General features: G+C 37.0%; 1 protein-coding gene across 1 annotated transcript in view; it reads left to right on the forward strand.

Moving 5' to 3' along the window:
* gpm6aa (glycoprotein M6Aa) overlaps positions 1-19,079 on the forward strand; it is a 56,481-nt gene extending 37,402 nt beyond the window's left edge. The window contains exons 3-7 of the mRNA XM_057850232.1: positions 2,110-2,266; positions 8,345-8,498; positions 8,659-8,735; positions 10,020-10,085; positions 16,407-19,079. Coding sequence (XP_057706215.1) covers positions 2,110-2,266; positions 8,345-8,498; positions 8,659-8,735; positions 10,020-10,085; positions 16,407-16,559 — 607 coding nt within the window. The 3' untranslated portion in view covers positions 16,560-19,079. The remainder of the gene's footprint in view (positions 1-2,109; positions 2,267-8,344; positions 8,499-8,658; positions 8,736-10,019; positions 10,086-16,406) is intronic.

Below are 19,079 nucleotides of genomic sequence, written 5' to 3' on the forward strand. Positions count from 1 at the left end.
TGCAACTGTGGCTGCTTGCTCCCCAGATGCTGCAAATTTGCAAAAGTTTTATATATATATTTTATTATTATTTTATTTTATACTATAATGTCCGTAACTATGCACGGTCCTTTTAAGGGATGCTGGGACTGGAGAGCTGAGAGGTAGTAGGAAGCTAGGGGGAGACGGGCAAGAAGCAAAAGATAGCGGTCGAATGTGGCGGCAGTCCGCTGTTATTTTGTTTGTTGTTGCCACAATAAAGTGGAGAAAGCCATCAATGACTTATCTCCTTCTTTCCCCCCATTCGAGGCAATTATAATTAGAGATGTCCCGCGTCATTTTCAAAGTATCGGAATCGTCAAAAAAATATCGGCCATGCCTTTTTAAATTTTTTTTTTTTTTTTTAATTAAATCGTTTTCTAATTGTATTTAACGTTACAGACATAATATGTTACACTCATCCAGAGTCTTTAGTTTAGGCTTAAAGTAGGGTTATCAAATTTATCCCGATAACGGCGGTAATTAATTTTAAAAAAAAATGTATCACGTTAAGATATTTAACGCAATTAATGCATGCACTGCACTACCCACTCCCGCATTGTCGCGCTCAATCTGTAATGGCGCCATTTTACCTATATAGAGAGATAAAAGGCAGCGTAAAATAAGTAGAGCGAATTTTGGCAGCCTTTGAGGCCTTTTTTTAATTGGCTAAAGCCTTACAATCACTCTCCCTACGATTAGAAATATTATGGGGAGCAATTTGGGGAAGCAAGGTAGCAATTGATCTTTTTCTTAACACCTTATTTCCCAGCGCAGAGAAGATATATCAATTGGTAGCACTATGCACAGTCATGGTTCCACTTCCCATCATGCATTTTGGGCATGGCTACAGTATCATTTACTGAAAGCTCGACAAATACACTAGATGGCAATATTTAGTCACAATATACAAAGTCACAAGTCTTTCTATCCGTGGATCCCTCTCACAGAAAGAATGTTAATAATGTAAATGCCATCTTGAGGATTTATTGTCATAATAAACAAATACAGTACGTATGTACTGTATGTTGAACGTATATATTCGTCCGAGTTTTATTCATTTTTTTCTTAATGCATTGCCAAAATGTATATGATCGGGAAAAATTATCGGGAATGATTGGAATTGAATCGGGAGCAAAAAAAAGCAATCGGATCGGGAAATATCGGGATCGGCAGATACTCAAACTTAAACGATCGGGATCGGATCAGGAGCAAAAAAAAATACATGATCGGAACAACCGTAATTATAATACATTTTTAAAAACGTTTTTTTATGATTATTATTTTCTATACACAAGAGGTGCCGGATCTACCCAAATAGGTCCTGGAACACAGGGACGCCAAAATCAAGAGATGTTGGAATTGCTCCGACAGGATCCGGCACAAATTAACGTCTGGTTGGCAGCGAATGAAGAACTTTCAATTGCCGCCACCCGCCCACTTCAAATGGATTGGACGCCCAGTAGCGATAAACACCTTTAAAGACCTTTCATCGCCCCTATCAAAATGGCCTCGGGGCTGCCATGTTGGTAGGGGTGATGATTCCCTCAAAGTTAATGCATTGACATTATATGTCTAATACATTTGATTGAGGAGGTACAGCAGCGAATCAGCTCTCCCACTTAAATTAGACGTCTACTAGAGGTCAACTTAAATTCACAGCATAAGGATGATTGGACGCCGCACGATTGGACGTCTATTATCTTGGGAGGTGCAACAAGCGTTCCTTTTTGGGGGGGGGGGGGGGGGGGACCAGTGGTTTGAAAGTAGATTTTGGAAAAGTACATGTTGCACAACATCGATACGTTAGCAGCATCAAAAGACTCCCCTATCAAAATGACCTAATGACGGCCATGTTAGTAGGGGTGACGTTCCTATCAAAGTCAATGTACTGACATTAAAATTAAATCAGATCTAGCTTATTTCTGACCAATTTTTAAAAGATTATTTCATTAAATGTCAAAAGTGTCTGCTACTTACTCAGTGGCTGCCATTAACGGCGCTAGACGTCCAATCCATTTGAAGTGGGAGGGCTGTCATTTTATGTAAGACACATTTTTAGTTTTTTTGTGGTGATTTGACTTTTTTTAGGATTGACATCATCAAGTACGTGATATATGGAGTGGCCTCTGCCTTTTTCGTCTATGGCATCTTGCTGATGGTTGAGGGCTTCTTCACCAGCGGAGCTATCAAAGACCTCTACGGAGACTTCAAGATAACCACCTGTGGGCGCTGCGTTAGCGCTTGGGTAGGTCACAGCTCGAAAAGTGGTCATCAACCATTAAAGAAAGTAATTATTTAATAAAATGTTTTGATAAAATTACAACTCATGTAAAATTAACTCTTTATTTTTGAATGAATGATTAGCAATTTATCAATATATTTTTTTTAAACATGCACCAATTTAATTTTTTTCTTTTTTTTTTTACAAATATGTTTATGTTATATCTTATTAAATCAATAACAACAACTCAGGTAAGGACTAAAAAATTTTACAATTAAATATCTATGATAAAAACAAAAACAATGTATTTAGAAAAAAATTATGTATTATTGTTATTGAATCAGAAAAATGACAATTATACTTGCCATAAAAACAAAAACAGCATATTTAGAAAAAATAACGAATTATTGTTATTGAATTAGAAAAAGGACAATGATAGTGAACAGTCAATCAACTACTTAACAAGACAAAAATAATTCAAATTTGAATGAGCAATATATCAATATTTTTTAAATAGGCACCAATATATAATGCAATGTAATTATTTCCTTTTTTTTTTTTTTTTTTACAAATATGTTTCTGTTATATCTTAGTAAATCAATAGCAACAACTCAGGTAAGGACTAAAAATATTTTACAATTAAATATCTAAGATAAAAACAAAAGCAATGTCCAGTATGTAGAAAAAAATGTATTATTGTTATTGAATCAGAAAAATGACAATTATACTAGCCATAAAAACAAAAACAACGTATTTAGAAAAAATTATGTATTATTGTTACTGAATTAGGAAAATGACAATGATACTGTACAGAGTCAATCAATTACTTAACGAGAAAAAAAATAATTCAAATTTGAATTCATCACAGTAAAGACCCAATATTTTCACGAAATTAATAAATTATTTACATTAAAGTTAGATTAAGTGATTCAAAACTAAGTTTAGCTGAATTAACCAATCACTTGATTTAAAAAATACATTCAATTCTAAATGTTTTGTTTTATAATGAATCATTTAAACCAGGGGTGTCCAAACTTTTTGCAAAGGGGGCCAGATTTGGTGTGGTAAAAATGTGGAGGGCCGACCTTGGCTGACGTCCTTTACGTAGAACAATATATTTAAGGAAATGTTAGCAAGCCATTCTGTGTGTCACATTTGCTTTATCATTTTTTTTTTTTAGTGCTGAAACGATGAATCGATTAACTCCAGTATTCGATTAAAGAAAAAAGATTCAAATTAAATTTTGCTGCTTCGAGTATTCGTTTAATTAAAGTGATACACTGCCCTCTAGTCTGCCTTGTTTCACATGGCTGAATCCAGCTGCTCCATGTTAAAACAAACATAAGCCAAGTTTTTGTTTGAGCTAATTTTTTTTTTTTTTTTTTTTTTTAAATGCATTCGTAATTTAGTTTATTGGTATATTTAGCAGGTTTTGTTTTTTTTGTGGGAATATGTGTCTGAACCATTTGTCAAGAGCATTGTAAAAAAAAAAAGTTAGTGTTTTATAGCATTTAGGCTAGCAGACATTTGCTATGTAAGTTAGCCTTTTGTCAATCCTTATTTATTTTTTATACCGTTTGAGGCTCAGCTCAGGTATTTTAATTTTTCATGTTCCTTCTCTGATTACTCGATTATTCGAACTAACTAGTTAATCGATTAATCGACTACTAAAATAATCAATAGCTGCAGCCCTAATTTTTTAAATGAATAATTTCAACAATCTCGCAACTAGCCTTTGTGGCGTTCTCTTTCGACTCTCGGGCTCTTGCGAAATACTGCTGTTATATGTAATGTAATAATGTAATAATGCTGCTGTAAAATTAAATTTGCTCCAATTTCTCGCTTCTTCCCTCTAATCTTTTCGTACATGTCAGCGTGTCTTGTTTGGTAATATCGCCTCTGGTAATATCGCCTAAGATTGAACTATTTAAAAACAGCGCACTGTCTCTTTGCAAATGAGGCAGACACAGCTGTTGCGTATTTTAGTGAAGAAATAGTCCAATTTCCACCTATCCCTGAAGCGTCGGCCGTCGCAGTCAACAGTTTTTGTTGATTGTCGCCATTTTAGAAAATTGGGAGTAAAGGGTCACACGGGGTAATGTTGCTTAGAGTGCTGCTGCCTTTTAGTGGGTAAATGAGGAGCAGCATTTAGCGTGTAAGCGACTGTGTGTAAGCCGGATGAAATTTGACCAAGGGCCGCATTTGGCCCCCGGGCCGGACTTTGGACATGTCTGATTTAAACAAATATTGAATACAACAAATCCACACACACACACACACAAAAACTGGCAATCAATTTAGTGCCTAATAAGATGAATGAATTAAGACACTTAAATGATCCAATTTTAGAAAGGGAAGAAGAAAAAAAAAAACAAGCTAAAATTATCCCTCCCCAGGTGTAGCTACTTGGCTGACAATGCAGCCTTTTAAATACCGTACAGAGCCATGCTAATGATGTCCCTAACTGGATAAAGTTTGCAGCTGATCTGTTGGATCCATACAAAAAATTGAGAGAAAATGAACGAATAATGCCTCGTTGGCATTAAACACGTTCCGGCTCTCTAATTAGATTGTGGGCCAAATCATTAAATTACCGGGATGTGACGTTAATGAAAAATGTCATACGGAGAAGCCGTCCATAACATGATTATATCAGGCGTGAAATGAGTTTGCCGATTTGCAGCAGTGGAGGAGGCGGAGGAATTTATCAAGACTGGTACTCATTGGCTAATCTGGGTTTTGAGCTAACATAGTAATGGATAACAGAATATAACTCATTTTGTGATGAAAATGCAATATTTAATTATATCGTTAATGTAATATTTATTGTGTTGAACCGATTTTCCAAACGATGAGCTAATATTTTCTTGCCGATTCTGAAATTTGCCACGAATCCAATTAGGGGTAGGAACCTTGGCGATTTCCTGATACTAGAGTTGTCCACCAAAGACTTTTGCACCAATAACTGATATCCCGATATTGTCTAATTCCAAAAATCTGATACCGATATCAAACCGATACCGATATATGCAGTTTTGTGCTTAAAATATTATTGCTAATTGTATTGTAATGCCCCACTGGATGCTTTAATAATTGTAATGCTTGGATAACAAATTCCAAGCATCTTAGTTTGGAGACATCTAATGGTCAATAAGCCTAACTGCTGTGCTAAGCTGTGACCAACCGTTGTACAAAGGCAGGTTTCTACATTCAGTTTGAAAGCAACATGCATATTGGCCCAAAACCGATAATGAAAAACCGATGTCGATATTATCTGATATCAAAATTAAAATGCTTTAATCTGTCGATATTATCGGCTACCTGATAATATCAGACAACTTTACCCGATGTGATTTGCGATACAAGGCTCACGATAACAATTATCTCACAATATGGTAATACAACAATTATGGATACATGGGTCAGGAAATTAATCCTGTTCTCTTCCACAATACAACTACAGTGGTACATCGACATACGATCATTTGTACACACGATCTTTTCGACATCTGACGTAAAATTTGACTCTCCATTTGTTTCTACATCCGACGACATGCTCGAAATACGACGATTTATGACAGCGCCGCAGTTTTCTATGTTTTGCCGCTTTTAAGAGAAATCAACACCGGTTTCAAGAAGGTTAAAGCAGGTGCCGAAAAAAGGAAAAACATGACGTTTACTATTGAAATGAAGATGGATATGATAGAAAAATATGAGTGTGGTGTGGACATCCGTTAACAGGCTCGGCAATTTAGGCCTTAGAATGTCAGCGATCTTCACGGTCCTCCTCCGACCTCCTTTCGCTAGTCTTTATAAGTTCAGGTGACACTCATTATTGTGGTAACATCGCCAAAGAAATCGGCAGATTCGTCAGTTTTTTAGGCAATTATTTCAGAACTTATGCAACACAACACACCTACTGTCCGCCGCAGTTGACACCAAAAACAAAACATCAAAAGAGAAAGTAAAATCTCTACCGCACCTTTTTCGTTCAGGTACGGCACGCAAAACATGTCCGCCACATTAGAACCCGATTTGTTACGTTATGACAGGAATTATTATATTCTTATTATTATGATTTTTATTAATAATTTGTTTTGCTATGTGCAATTGCCATTTGTAATAGTACCAGCAGTATTTGTTAAGGATTTAGTGTAGGTTTTTCGGGCTGTGGAAAGAATTAATCGAATTCTAATGTATTCTTATGGGGAAAAACCTATTCGACTTACGACTATTTCGACTTACAAGCAAGGTCCTGGAACAATTTGTGTTCGTATGCAGAGTTACCACTTTATTACAAAAAAAAAAAACTATTTCCAAATAGAAAAAAATATATACAGTATATATATTTTTTTTGCCCTATCACTGGAAATCTGTCAAAAACCTTTGTCTTCCTCAAAGACTTTGATAATATTTCAGTAAAAATGTTTCAGTATATAAAAAATGATAATAAATAAAATATAAACTACAGTAACAGGATGAGTGTTTTCTTTACTCATTGCTTACCATTGACAATGATAGATATCCAATACATTCAAACTGGTAGGACTGGCTTTGAACGCTCATGTTTTAATGCCATTGACAGGCAGCGAATTAACATAGACACTATTCTAGTAGAAAGTTTTGGTCCAGGGGAGAATTTGTTAGCAACCTGTTGCTTACAGTGACATCATTTTAAAATGATATACAGTGATCCCTCGCTACTTCGCGCTTTAAACTTCAATTAAATACTTTAAACTTTCAATTAAAAAATAAATAAATACAGATGAGCCGTCCTGAGCCAATTACGTAGTCTCATTTTCCCTTCTGCTGTTCTTTGTTGGTCAGGCAGTGCACTGGATTTGCTTTTTAAAGTTAACGATGATTTGACAGACATTTAATGTTTGATATGCTACAGATGCTTGGAAGCGAAGCCTCAAAGTGCCTCATGCGTCAATCATAGTTTAACTTGTTAAACAGTTACTGTGGCAACTTGTAAGTGAGCAGCTTGAGCGGATTTGAGTGGACTCACTCAATGAAGCTTTTAATAAAGACAAGTATTTTTCTACTTTATTCTTGTTTAAAAGTAATTTGGTGTGACAGTAACATGTTTAAAACTTATCATAATTATTACATTTGAAGTGCTTAAGAACCATTTATTTAAAAAAATATATATATATATATATATGTGTGTGTGTGTATGCATGCACACATTTTTTTTAAAAATTATACTTTGGTGAAAAAGTGAAAAAAACATTTCTTACAGTGGTATGGAAAAGTATCTGAACCATTTGGAGTTTCACATATTTCTGCATTAAATCACCATCAAATGTGATCTGATCTTTGTCAAAATCACACAGATGAAAATACACTGCATGCTTTAACTAAAACCACCCAAATATTGCTAAGTTTTCATATTTTAATGAGCATAGTCTGCAAACAATGAGAGAAGGGGTAAAAATTAGTAAGTGAACCATCACATTTAATATTTATAATATTAGCTTCAACTGTCTGACAGGCATTTATAGGTTTTCAATTTCATATTTTAATGAGGATAACAATCAGAGAAGGGGGCGTAAATAAGTAAGTGAACCCTCTGCCTAAGGAGACTTAAAGAGCAATTGAAACCAATCTTTACCAACAATTTAAAGTCAGGTGAGTGCTTAATCACTGATGAGTGGTTTAAAGCCAGTTTTTTTTTCATCTGTGTGATTTTGACCAAGATCAATTCAATTCAATTCAATTTGAGATCCCATTTGATGGTGATTTTATGCATAAATGTAAGAAATTCCAAAAGGTTCAGATACTTTTTCATACCACCGTATTTGTATCTCTTTCCAATGTTAAATCTGAATAAATACATTGAACACACACAAAAAAAATAGTAATTGTGGGGGTGCTACTTCCCGGTTTTTCACATATCACGGCTGATTCTGGTCCCCATTAACCACGAAAAATGAGGGATCCCTGTATCAGTTCTTGGCCAGAGCTTATCGAAAACCTATTGGTATAAAAGCTTCATGATACATATCACCATATTTGTGGAAAAACATGGCTAGTTGCATTTTTTATGTTCTTTTTAAACAGCCAAGGCTCCTACATAAAAGTTATTGTGTGTTTCAGTTCATCATGCTGACTTACATCTTCATGCTGGCCTGGCTGGGTGTGACGGCATTTACCTCTATACCCGTTTTTATCTACTTCAACATCTGGACCATCTGTCAAAACGCCACCGTGCTGGAGGGCACCTCGCTCTGCTTGGACCCACGCCAATACGGTAAGGATGAACAATCTCTTCTAAATGTTAAACGGCTCATTTGCCTAAGTCCAATGGAATTAGTGCCATAATTCTCACAGTTCATTATCTGCCTTTGTCAACCTGCCATTAAGTAATTTGGCACCCATTTGTAGTACAATGATGTTATATTACATTGCAGGTATTGTGGCAACCAATGAAGCAAAGACAGTGTGTGCCGGATCTGAGAAGTTCTACAAGATGTGCGAATCCACTGAGGTGAGCATAAAAAAACGATCTGGTACAATATTCGTTCACAAATTATGAATTTTTTTTTTTTTTTTTTTTTTAAGGGTAGGATTTGATATGATTCGGTATTGTACCAACATTGACTTCATAACTGACACGGAGCTGATTTATAGGGGGCCTGCATTGTTGGCGTGGCCGTCAAAGCTGACCAAGTGGAATCACAAACAAAGAGCTTTTCCGTTGAAAATTCTTGTGGATAAATGCTTAAATCACTGAACTCTTTATAGAAATGAACGTAAAACACTCTCGATTTTTGGTTAAAGGCAAAAAAAAAAAAAACTGCGCCGTTAGCATTTATTTTATGTAAATATTGCGAACTATGATGCTAGTCAGTAAGCAAATGTAGCGGCCGCCTTATGTAAACAGAGCTTACCCGGTGAAAATTCTTGTGAATAAATGCTTAAATCCCTGAATTCTTTATAGATATGGACGTAAAACAGTCTTGAGTCTTGGTTAAAATAAAAATAAAAAAACGGGCAGGTATCATTATTTTACGGAAATATGTCGAAGTACGATACTAGTCTGTTCGTCAATGTGGCGGCAGCCTTACAAAAAAGAGCTTTTTGCGTTGAAAATTATTGTGAATGCTTAAATCCCCGAATCTTTATAGATATGAACGTAAAACAGCAAAAAACTGTCAGTTAGCATTTATTTTACGTAAATATATCGAAGAATGATGCTAGTCTTTTAGACAATGTGGCTTCAGACTTACAACAAAGAGCTTTTTAATGTTGAAAATTCTTGTGAAAAAACAAAAAATATAATAATTACTAAAGCTGGGAATCTTTGGGCACCTAACGATTTGATTACGATTCAGAGGCTCTGATTCAATTATAAAATGATTATAGATGCACCCCCTTCCTTTTTAAAAAAAAAAAAAAAAATGTTTTGTACATTAGTTCCAAATTTGTTCAAAAATCCTCTCAGGCTAAACCAAACTACTATTTCAGTATCAAGTAAGCATATAACAGTAAACAAATATACAAAAATAACAGTAAATAAAATACTCCAGTCCCCATTCTGTATCAGCAGCTTTAAACTACATTCAATTAATTTAATGTTGTGAATCAACTGTTATAGTTGTTAAAATTGCTCCCGTTATTCCATAATTCCCCTTCTGTCTACTTTTGTCAAAGTTTTAAAACTATTTCATTATTTAAAGATAGATTCAAGATAAGATTCTGCCGATTTAGGGAAAACAAAAATCTATCCAAACCAAATTGTGTCATGACGTTTGTTTGTTTTTTACTACAGCTGGACATGACGTTCCACCTGTTCATCTGTGCCCTCGCTGGAGCAGGAGCAGCCGTCATTGCTATGGTGAGACGGCACTTTCACACCATGGATGAACAGTTATCCAAGTATCTGTCCGTTTTTATAGCAATGTTGACACCCACGTAAACTCTGGGTTAGGCATGTGCCATATGAGATTCGTACAGTATGATAACCTCATGCAAAAATATCAGTTTCACGGTATTGTAATTATACTAGCTCTAAAATTTGTTACTTTGAGATATCTGGATTTAACAAAAAAAAAACACTTTTCCATTGAACAAGATTTTTATTTTTCAAAACATATGAGCAAATTGGAACATACAGTGGGGCAAATAAGTATTTAGTCAACCACCAATTGTGCAAGTTCTCCTACTTGAAAAGATTAGAGATGCCTGTAATTGTCAACATCGGTAAACCTCAACCATGAGAGACAGAATGTGGGAAAAAAACTGATGATGTTTGATTTTTGAAGAATTTATTTCCAAATTAGAGTGGAAAATAAGTATTTTGTCACCTACAAACAAGCAAGATTTCTGGCTGTCAAAGAGATCTTCTTCTAACGAGCCTCCACTCGTTACCTGTATTGATGGCACCTGTTTTAACTCATTATTGATATAAAAGACACCTGTCCACAACCTGAGTCAGTCACACTCCAAGCTCCACTATGGCCAAGACCAAAGAGCTGTCCAAGGACACCAGAGACAAAATTGTAGACCTGCACCAGGCTGGGAAGACGCAGTCTGCAATAGGTAAAATGCTTGGTGTAAAGAAATCAACTGTGGGAGCAATTATTAGAAAATGGAAGACAAGACAAGACAGCTGATAACCTCCCTCGATCTGGGGCTCCATGCAAGATATCACCCTGTGGCATCAACATGATAACAAGAACGGTGAGCAAAAATCCCAGAACCACACGGGGGGGACCTAGTGAATGACCTACAGAGAGCTGGGACCACAGTAAAAAAGGCTATTATCAGTAACACAATGCGCCGACAGGGACTCAAATCCTGCATTGCCAGACGTGTCCCCCTGCTGAAGCCAGTACACGTCCAGGCCCGTCTGCGGTTCGCTAGAGAGCATTTGGATGATCCAGAAGAGGACTTGGAGAATGTGTTATGGTCAGATGAAACCAAAATAGAACTTTTTGGTAGAAACACAGGTTCTCGTGTTTAGAGGAGATAGAATACTGAATTGCATCTGAAGAACACCATACCCACTGTGAAGCATGGGGGTGGAAACATCATGCTTTGGGGCTGTTTTTCTGCAAAGGGATCAGGACGACTGATCTGTGTAAAGGAAAGAATGAATGGGGCCATGTATCGAGAGATTTTGAGTGAAAATCCCCTTCCATCAGCAAGGGCATTGAAGATGAGACGTGGCTGGGTCTTTCAGCATGACAATGATCCCAAACACACAGCCAGGGCAGCAAAGGAGTGGCTTCGTAAGAAGCATTTCAAGGTCCTGGAGTGGCCTAGACAGTCTCCAGATCTCAACCCCATAGAAAATCTGTAGAGGGAGTTGAAAGTCCATGTTGCCTAACGACAGCCTCAAAACATCACTGATCTAGAGGAGATCTGCATGGAGGAATGGGCCAAAATGCCAGCAACAGTGTGTGAAAAGCTTGTGAAGAGTTATAGAAAATGTTTGGCCTCCGTTATTGCCAACAAAGGGTACATAAAAAAGTATTGAGATGAACGTTTGGTTTCGACCAAAAACTTATTTTCCACCATGATTTGCTAATAAATTCTTTAAAAATAAAAAAATGTGAGTTTTTTTTTTTTTTTCCACATTCTGTCTCTCATGGTTGAGGTTTACACCCATGTTGACAATTACAGGCCTCTCTAATATTTTCAAGGAGGAGAACTTGCACAATTAGTGGTTGACTAAAATACTTATTTGCCCCACTGTAAGTATAATGTTAAGTCAAAATAATTTAAGAAATAACTAAATATTCTAAATAAAATTAAAATAATTGCAGTCCTTTAGGTGAGCCTAAACCCACAGCCACAGCTAAGCATTATTACCATCAGAACAAAAATAATTGAATTATTTTCCATAAAAAGCACATGTGTATAACGTGTATAATGTTTACATTATACACAGACACTTTCTTTCCCAACACAGTCAGTTCCCATAGAGAAAAAACGTTTTACCACTGCTAGACACACTATACACGGTGGAGTTCATTCTCGTATAGACATGTGCCGATTATCGGTTTCAAGGTATTAGCTACTTGCAGCTGCAGGGCTCAACCGTCTCCCACTGGTTGTTACTCAGTGTCAGTGAGTCAGCTGTGCTACACGATGACTGGAGGAGGTGAAACTCAAACTTGTTTCCCACATCATCGAATAACACAAAATTGCTGGTATGGGAATACCTCGGCGACCGGAAATTAACAGACGGCCGCGGCTTAGAGGAGGAGGGCCAACCGACATGTAAAACATGTTTGCTGAGGGTGGCTACCAAGGAGGCATTACCTCCAACATGATTTCGCATTTATAAAAAAATCTAAGGTCAGTAAACACCGTCATGAACGTTTCCCACCAGCTACGAGAGTTAACTCCAGCGTGTTTAGTGTGTCTAGGCTTGGTAAAGCGTGGTGTATTTTTTCTCTCTGGCAACTGTCTGTGTTGAGTAAGAGTGTGTGTGTATAAGGTAAACATGATACGAGTCATACACACGTGCTTCTTATGGAAAATAATTCAATTATTTTTGCTCTGATGGTAAGAATGTTGAGGTGTAGCTGTGGGATTAGGCTCACCTAAAGGACTGCATTTACTTAAATTTTATTTAGAATTTTTGTTGTGATTTTTTTATTTTAACTTCCCATTATACCTATGTTCAAATTTGCTAATATGTTACGAAAAATAAAAATCCTGTTCAGTGGACAAAAGTTTTTTGTTTGTTTTTTTAAACCCGGATATCTCAAAGTAACACATTTTAGAGCTGTTATTGCAATACCGCGTTAACGTGAAACCATGATACTTTGGCTTAAGGTTATCACACCGGCACATGCCTACTCTCGTAGCTGGTGGGAAACGTTCATGATAGTGTTTACTAACCTTTAATTTTGTATAAATATGAAATCATATTGGAGGTATTGCCTGCTCGGCAGCCACCCTTTGCAAACATGTTTTACATATGTTTTGGCCCTCCTCCTCCAAGCCGCGGCCGTCTGTAACTTTTTTGTAGCTGAAATATTCCCATAACAGTGATTTAGTTTTCTTCGATGGGGGAAAACGTTCAGGAGTTTGACCTCCTCCAGCCATCGTGTAGCACAGCTGACTCACTGACACTGAGCAACAACCGGTGGGGGAAGGTTGAGCCTTACAGCTGCAAGGGAGGGATTTCTCCATGCATTTTTTTGGGTATAAAAAAATAGGTAATACCTTTGCCTTTTGCTGTTTTGAAACCTTGACGTTTTCGTACCCTGGTATACGTTGAAACCGGTAATTGGAATATGTCTACTCTGGGGTAATGTCTAAACTTCTAGGGAGGAGATTTAAACTAGTGCGGCACTGATACCAATACTAATCGTTTCGCGTAAGGGTGGCAGCAAATGAATGTTTGTTCATCCCGTGCCAGCCATCCCATTTCAAATAGATTACATGTCTAGAGTAGTCAAAGACAGCCAAGGAATTCAGCAGTGTGTGTCTAAGACATGATAGCAATTACTTTACAGTCAAGTGAGTATGCAGTAATTAGTATTTAAAAAAAAAAAAGGGGGGGGGGAATTTCTTTCAAAAAATATATATATCGGTATATCAATAAAGGATAACCTGCATACTGTATATAAATTAAATGTAACCAGGATCATATCTGTGTTGTGTCTGGTGGGTACTTTGGGGGCAGAGGCCCACAGTTAATCTTTGAGAAGTTATTTGGCGCAGTGAAACAACGCCGTTTGTCTGCCTCCCTTTTTTCCAAGGGGGCCTGGCATCTCATAGTGTCGTCATGGAAACAGCCAGAAGTAAGAGGGCGTGATGGGCGCAAATGTGCAAGTGGTTTGGGGGAAGCATTTATCGGAAAGAAAAAGTGTGACTGCTGTTGCTGGTGAACAATATTATTAGAAATGCAATTTCCAAGAGAGGTAGTGATGTCAAAATATCAATGTTACAAATGTAATGTACTGTATGTTCAAGATATATTCAGGCATAGCCTATAAGTAGCATGTGATTGCTGTTAGTCTTTGCTAGTTGCCAAACAAATCAATTCTCTAAATGCGAATGTGTAAATAGACGGCTTACTGAAAAACATTCATTGCACTTCAATAGATTCACTCTGTGCTGAGTTGCTATGGAAACAAGTCCCGATAATACAGCCGGCTACATGCTGCCCCTTGCTGGGTGACCGGGGAATTGCGCTGGGAATGTCTCAGAAATGTGATTGGCTCATTCATATTAGGAATATTTCCAGATAATGTGAAGCACATGGGTTCTCCAACCTTTTTTTTGTCCAGAGAGCTCTTACAGGTGAGATACGTCTCCTAAGACCACCCTTGACAATTGATTAAACACCAGGCAACAACTTTCATTGATTATCCGTATCTGTGTGTACCTGTGTTAGACTTATGCTCACAGAGAAGAAGAAGAAAATAAACCTATGGATATTATTTTTGAAATGTAATCACGGATATTCACCATAGGCGGAGATTGAGGGGCGCAAGGGGGTCAGTGCCCCCTCTGGTGGCAGAAAATGTCATTGCATGTAATTGACTTTCTGATAAATGAATTAAAAGGGAAAGTTCAGCATTTTCAACATAAGTTAGGGGGGTGTTTAATAAGGCGGTGGAGTTGATTTCAACAAATTCCATGCAATTGTTAGTTATTTGAAGTTTTAGGGCTCCGGAGTGGCTAAGCAGGCATGAGTCAATGGTGCCTGCTTTGCATACCAATAAAAAACAACATGCACGCATGAGAATCACCGATGACCTATGCAATCATAGTGTTGACTATGTTTCGAGGATAAAGTTAAGGCAGTTTGGTGTGGGTCCGAGTTTCCGTTTTTGTTTTCCAAAATTAGACAGAAAAATGAATGGCCAAAAGGTACACGGACCAGTGCGACATTGTGTTGGCCGCACGGGTATTTTGAACAATGATCTGCTGTTTGAATTTATTTGACTATGTTAGATCTGTTAATATCGTTGTTCAATTGGCATGCAACGCAAGCACCATTGACTCACGCTAGCTTAGCCACTACGGAGCTCTGAGACTAACAAATAACTGACAAACTGTGCGGAATTTGTTGAAATCAACTCTACCGACTAATGAAGGAATTTGACCTTTTAGCCAGATCACCGGAATCACGCCATCCAAACCGCCGGACCCGCGCTAGTGCAGATCCAACGACCAGCGAGACCCCGACAACCTGGTCAAAAGGCCAAACTCCGCGCATTCAACCTTAGTCTTAACCCTTTGTACTAACTCCATTCTGAAAGCTGGAAAAAGGCTTCGAAACACAAGTTGACCGCTTTATTCTGAGTCGACAGCAATCAAACAGCACAGAGGGACCCAGGCAAGGCTCCAAGGTCACCATATCACAAGTCAACAAAAGGTTCCCGAGAAAAAATGACAACAATTAGTTAAACATTGTCTTTTTTAAGGCTCTCGCGGGGCGGGCTGTGGGCAGAAGAAAGGTCTGTTTGGGCGATGTTTAGGATTATTGTCTGTTTGTGGATTGTACAGGAGGATTCGAGAGTTACTGTTGTCAGGGCAACGAGAGTTGTGGATTTTGTCACCTCAGCGTCAAAGGGGCTCTTGGAGTCTTATCAGTCGTGTTAACAGTGGGATTTCGGGCGTTCTCCGGTGTTCCTTATGTTGGAACAGGACGTCCAGCCATTTGTTCTGGACTGTCCTGAAGAGCTAATTGTGGGATTTGGTGTAGCAGACGAGGGCTTTAGATGTTTTGCTTATTACCTGGTTGTCAGCGTCCATCTTGCTCAGTCAGCTGCATGAAACATGTGTTGGGCTTCCGTGGTCAGAAGGCGTCACGTATCTCTTATGCCTTATGTCAAATAAATCCTGCTAGTTTTCCGATCACTTTGATATGTTATTTATTTTATATTGGGTGTTTTAGAGTAATACAAACAGTTGAAGTATTTCATAATGGGGTCAACATTATTTTTTGAACAGATCGTGTGACAAGCACCTTTGCTTTGCTTACCTAAAACTACACCTGAGGAGGCAAGATGGATATTTCTTTAAAGCTAAGCTTTCAAAAGCTTCAACAATGACTTAGCTTGTATATACAAGTATATTGTAAGTTAATTTTATTGCCGACACTGTGTTTCGGGGTCATCAACATTTTTTGTCCCCGACACGAGTCAAACTCCACCTATGATATTGACTATCTTCAATTGATCTCCAGATCCACTACTTGATGGTGCTGTCGGCCAACTGGGCCTACGTGAAGGATGCGTGCCGGATGCAGAAGTATGAGGACATCAAATCCAAGGAGGAGCAGGAGCTTCATGACATCCACTCCACTCGCTCCAAGGAACGACTCAACGCTTATACATAAATAGCAAAGTGGAGGAGGGGGCAGTTCCTCACCACTGCTGATATCACTGGTGCGTCACATAACAATGTGGTTTGGGCAGGGTACCGCCCCAGCCGCAAACAGCATTTCAGACAACAAATGAAGCCCCTATACCTCTCTCGTGGAAGGTGTTTATCATTATGGCAGTTGTTGAAATATGAGAGCAATCGTTTGGTGCCGAGTAGTAATTGTAGTGTAGTTTGTAGAATCATGAGTAGCAGTAGTACTTTATTTTTTACGCTTTTGCTTATGAAAAAATGATTTTGCCAATGCTCAATTCTTAACTCTTAACCCTCCTGTTATATTTATGGGTCAATGTGACACATTTTTTTAACTCTTGCAGGGCACTCATTTAACTCGTTGTCTGCCATTGACTGTGCTACAGAGCAATTTAGAATTGGGGGGGGGGCGAATTCACAGCCCGTCGCCTTGGTGTAAATGAATTGGACGCCTATTGTTGTCAATGGCCTGCTATGAGTTGAATACTATGGAGGAAAAAAATAAAAATAAATCAACTTGAGAGCCTTACTTAGGGCCGTAAACAGTGTGTATTTATTTATTTGAATTTAATTTAGTTTTTAATTAACATTTTATTAATTATACATGTATTTTTAATATCAAAGAAATACGCAAAAATACAGCAACAATTAACAATAACATAATAATCTAATTATAATTTGTAAGATTTTATATATTTTTTAATGACCAGGATGTTTCGTCACGTAAGAATAAAAACAATAAAATCAAATAAATTAGGGGTGTCAAACGATTAAAATTTTTAATCGAGTTAATTACAGCTTAAAAATTAATCGTAATTAATCGCAATTAATCGCAATTCAAACCATCTATAAAATATGCCATATTTTTCTGTAAATTATTGTGGGAATGGAAAGGTAAGACAAGATGGATATATACATTCAACATACGGTACATAAGTACTGTATTTGTTTATTATAACAATAAATCAACAAGATGGCATTAACATTATTAACATTCTGTGAAAGCGATCCATGGATAGAAAGACTTGTAGTTCTTAAAAGATAAATGTTAGTACAAGTTATAGAAATTATATATTAAAACCCCTCTTAATGTTTTCGTTTTAATAAAATTTGTAAAATTTTCAATCAAAAAATAAACTAGTAGCCCACCATTGTTGATGTCAATAATTACTTACACAATGCTCATGGGTGCTGAAGCCTATAAAATCAGTCGCACCCAAGCGCCAGCAGAGGGCGACAAAACTCCGAAAAACACAATTAACAACATGACATTTCACTGTGCTGTCATTTTAATCTGAGCGGGGCATGTGCGTTAATTGCGTCAAATATTTTAACGTGATTAATTTAAAAAATTAATTACCGCTTAATTCTTGTAATTCTTAATTCTTTAAAGATTTTTATCCATCAAAATGAGCCAATTTGACCCATAATATAGCAGGAGGTTTAAGATTTGTATTACTTTTTCTTTTTTTATGGTGAAACAATTTTGTTTTTTTAATTCACGAGAAGGTCAACTGGGGCTTTAAAAACGTTCTCATCTCATGTGTGATATCGATGTACTGTATATGAATGAGTGATGTATTATGAAAAATGCATACAGGGAAATGTATGCCAGGGATAAAAAACACTAATCACAATACAATAGTTAACTTTATATTTTAAAATAGATGGGGAAAAAATGGTGGCACAACAATGAAACCAAAACCAAAAGAAGACTTGGTAGGTGTGCCGAGCCTGTTGAAAAGGAAAACTATTTTTTGATTGATATATATATAGGTAGGGGGCAAAGAAAAAAAAAAGGGACTAAATTTGTTAGAAATGGATTATGTACGCATCTTTCAACTGTGAATGATTCTCTTGTCACTGAAGCACATGCTGTCATAAGCCACTGTTACAGTGCTGGTCAAATTTATCTGCACCCCTGCAATTCTGTCAGATAATGCTCAGTTTCTCCCAGAAAATGATTGCAATAACAAATGCTTTGGTAGTAATATCTTCATTTATTTTGCTTGCAATGAAAAAACACAAAGAGAATAAGAAAAAATTAATTCCTAATCACTTTACTCAAAACTGGGCCGGACAAAAGTATTGGCACCCTTTGGAAAATCTTGTGAAGCTTCTCTAATTTGTGTAGTGCTGCAACGATTGATCGATTAACTCGAGTATTCGATTACAAAAAAATATTCAAATTTTGTTGCTTCGAGTATTCGTTTAATTAAAGTGGCGTTTTAAAGGTTTATTTTGAAAGTGTTTGCAATTAGTTTTATTGATGAGGGTGGATGCACTGCCCTCTAGTCTGCCTTTTTTCACATGGCTGAATCCAACTTCTCCCTGTTAAGACCAATGTATGATAAGTTTTTGTTTGAGCTGTTTTTTAATGTATTCTTAATTCAGTTTATAGGTATATTTAGCCGTTTTTGTGGGAATATGTGTCTGAACCATTTGTTAAGAGCACTGTAAAAAAAAAAAAAAAAAAAAAAAAAAAAAAAAAAAAAAAAAACTA

This window comes from Corythoichthys intestinalis, chromosome 11, assembly GCF_030265065.1.
Source record: "Corythoichthys intestinalis isolate RoL2023-P3 chromosome 11, ASM3026506v1, whole genome shotgun sequence".
In the NCBI taxonomy this organism is placed as follows: domain Eukaryota; kingdom Metazoa; phylum Chordata; class Actinopteri; order Syngnathiformes; family Syngnathidae; genus Corythoichthys; species Corythoichthys intestinalis.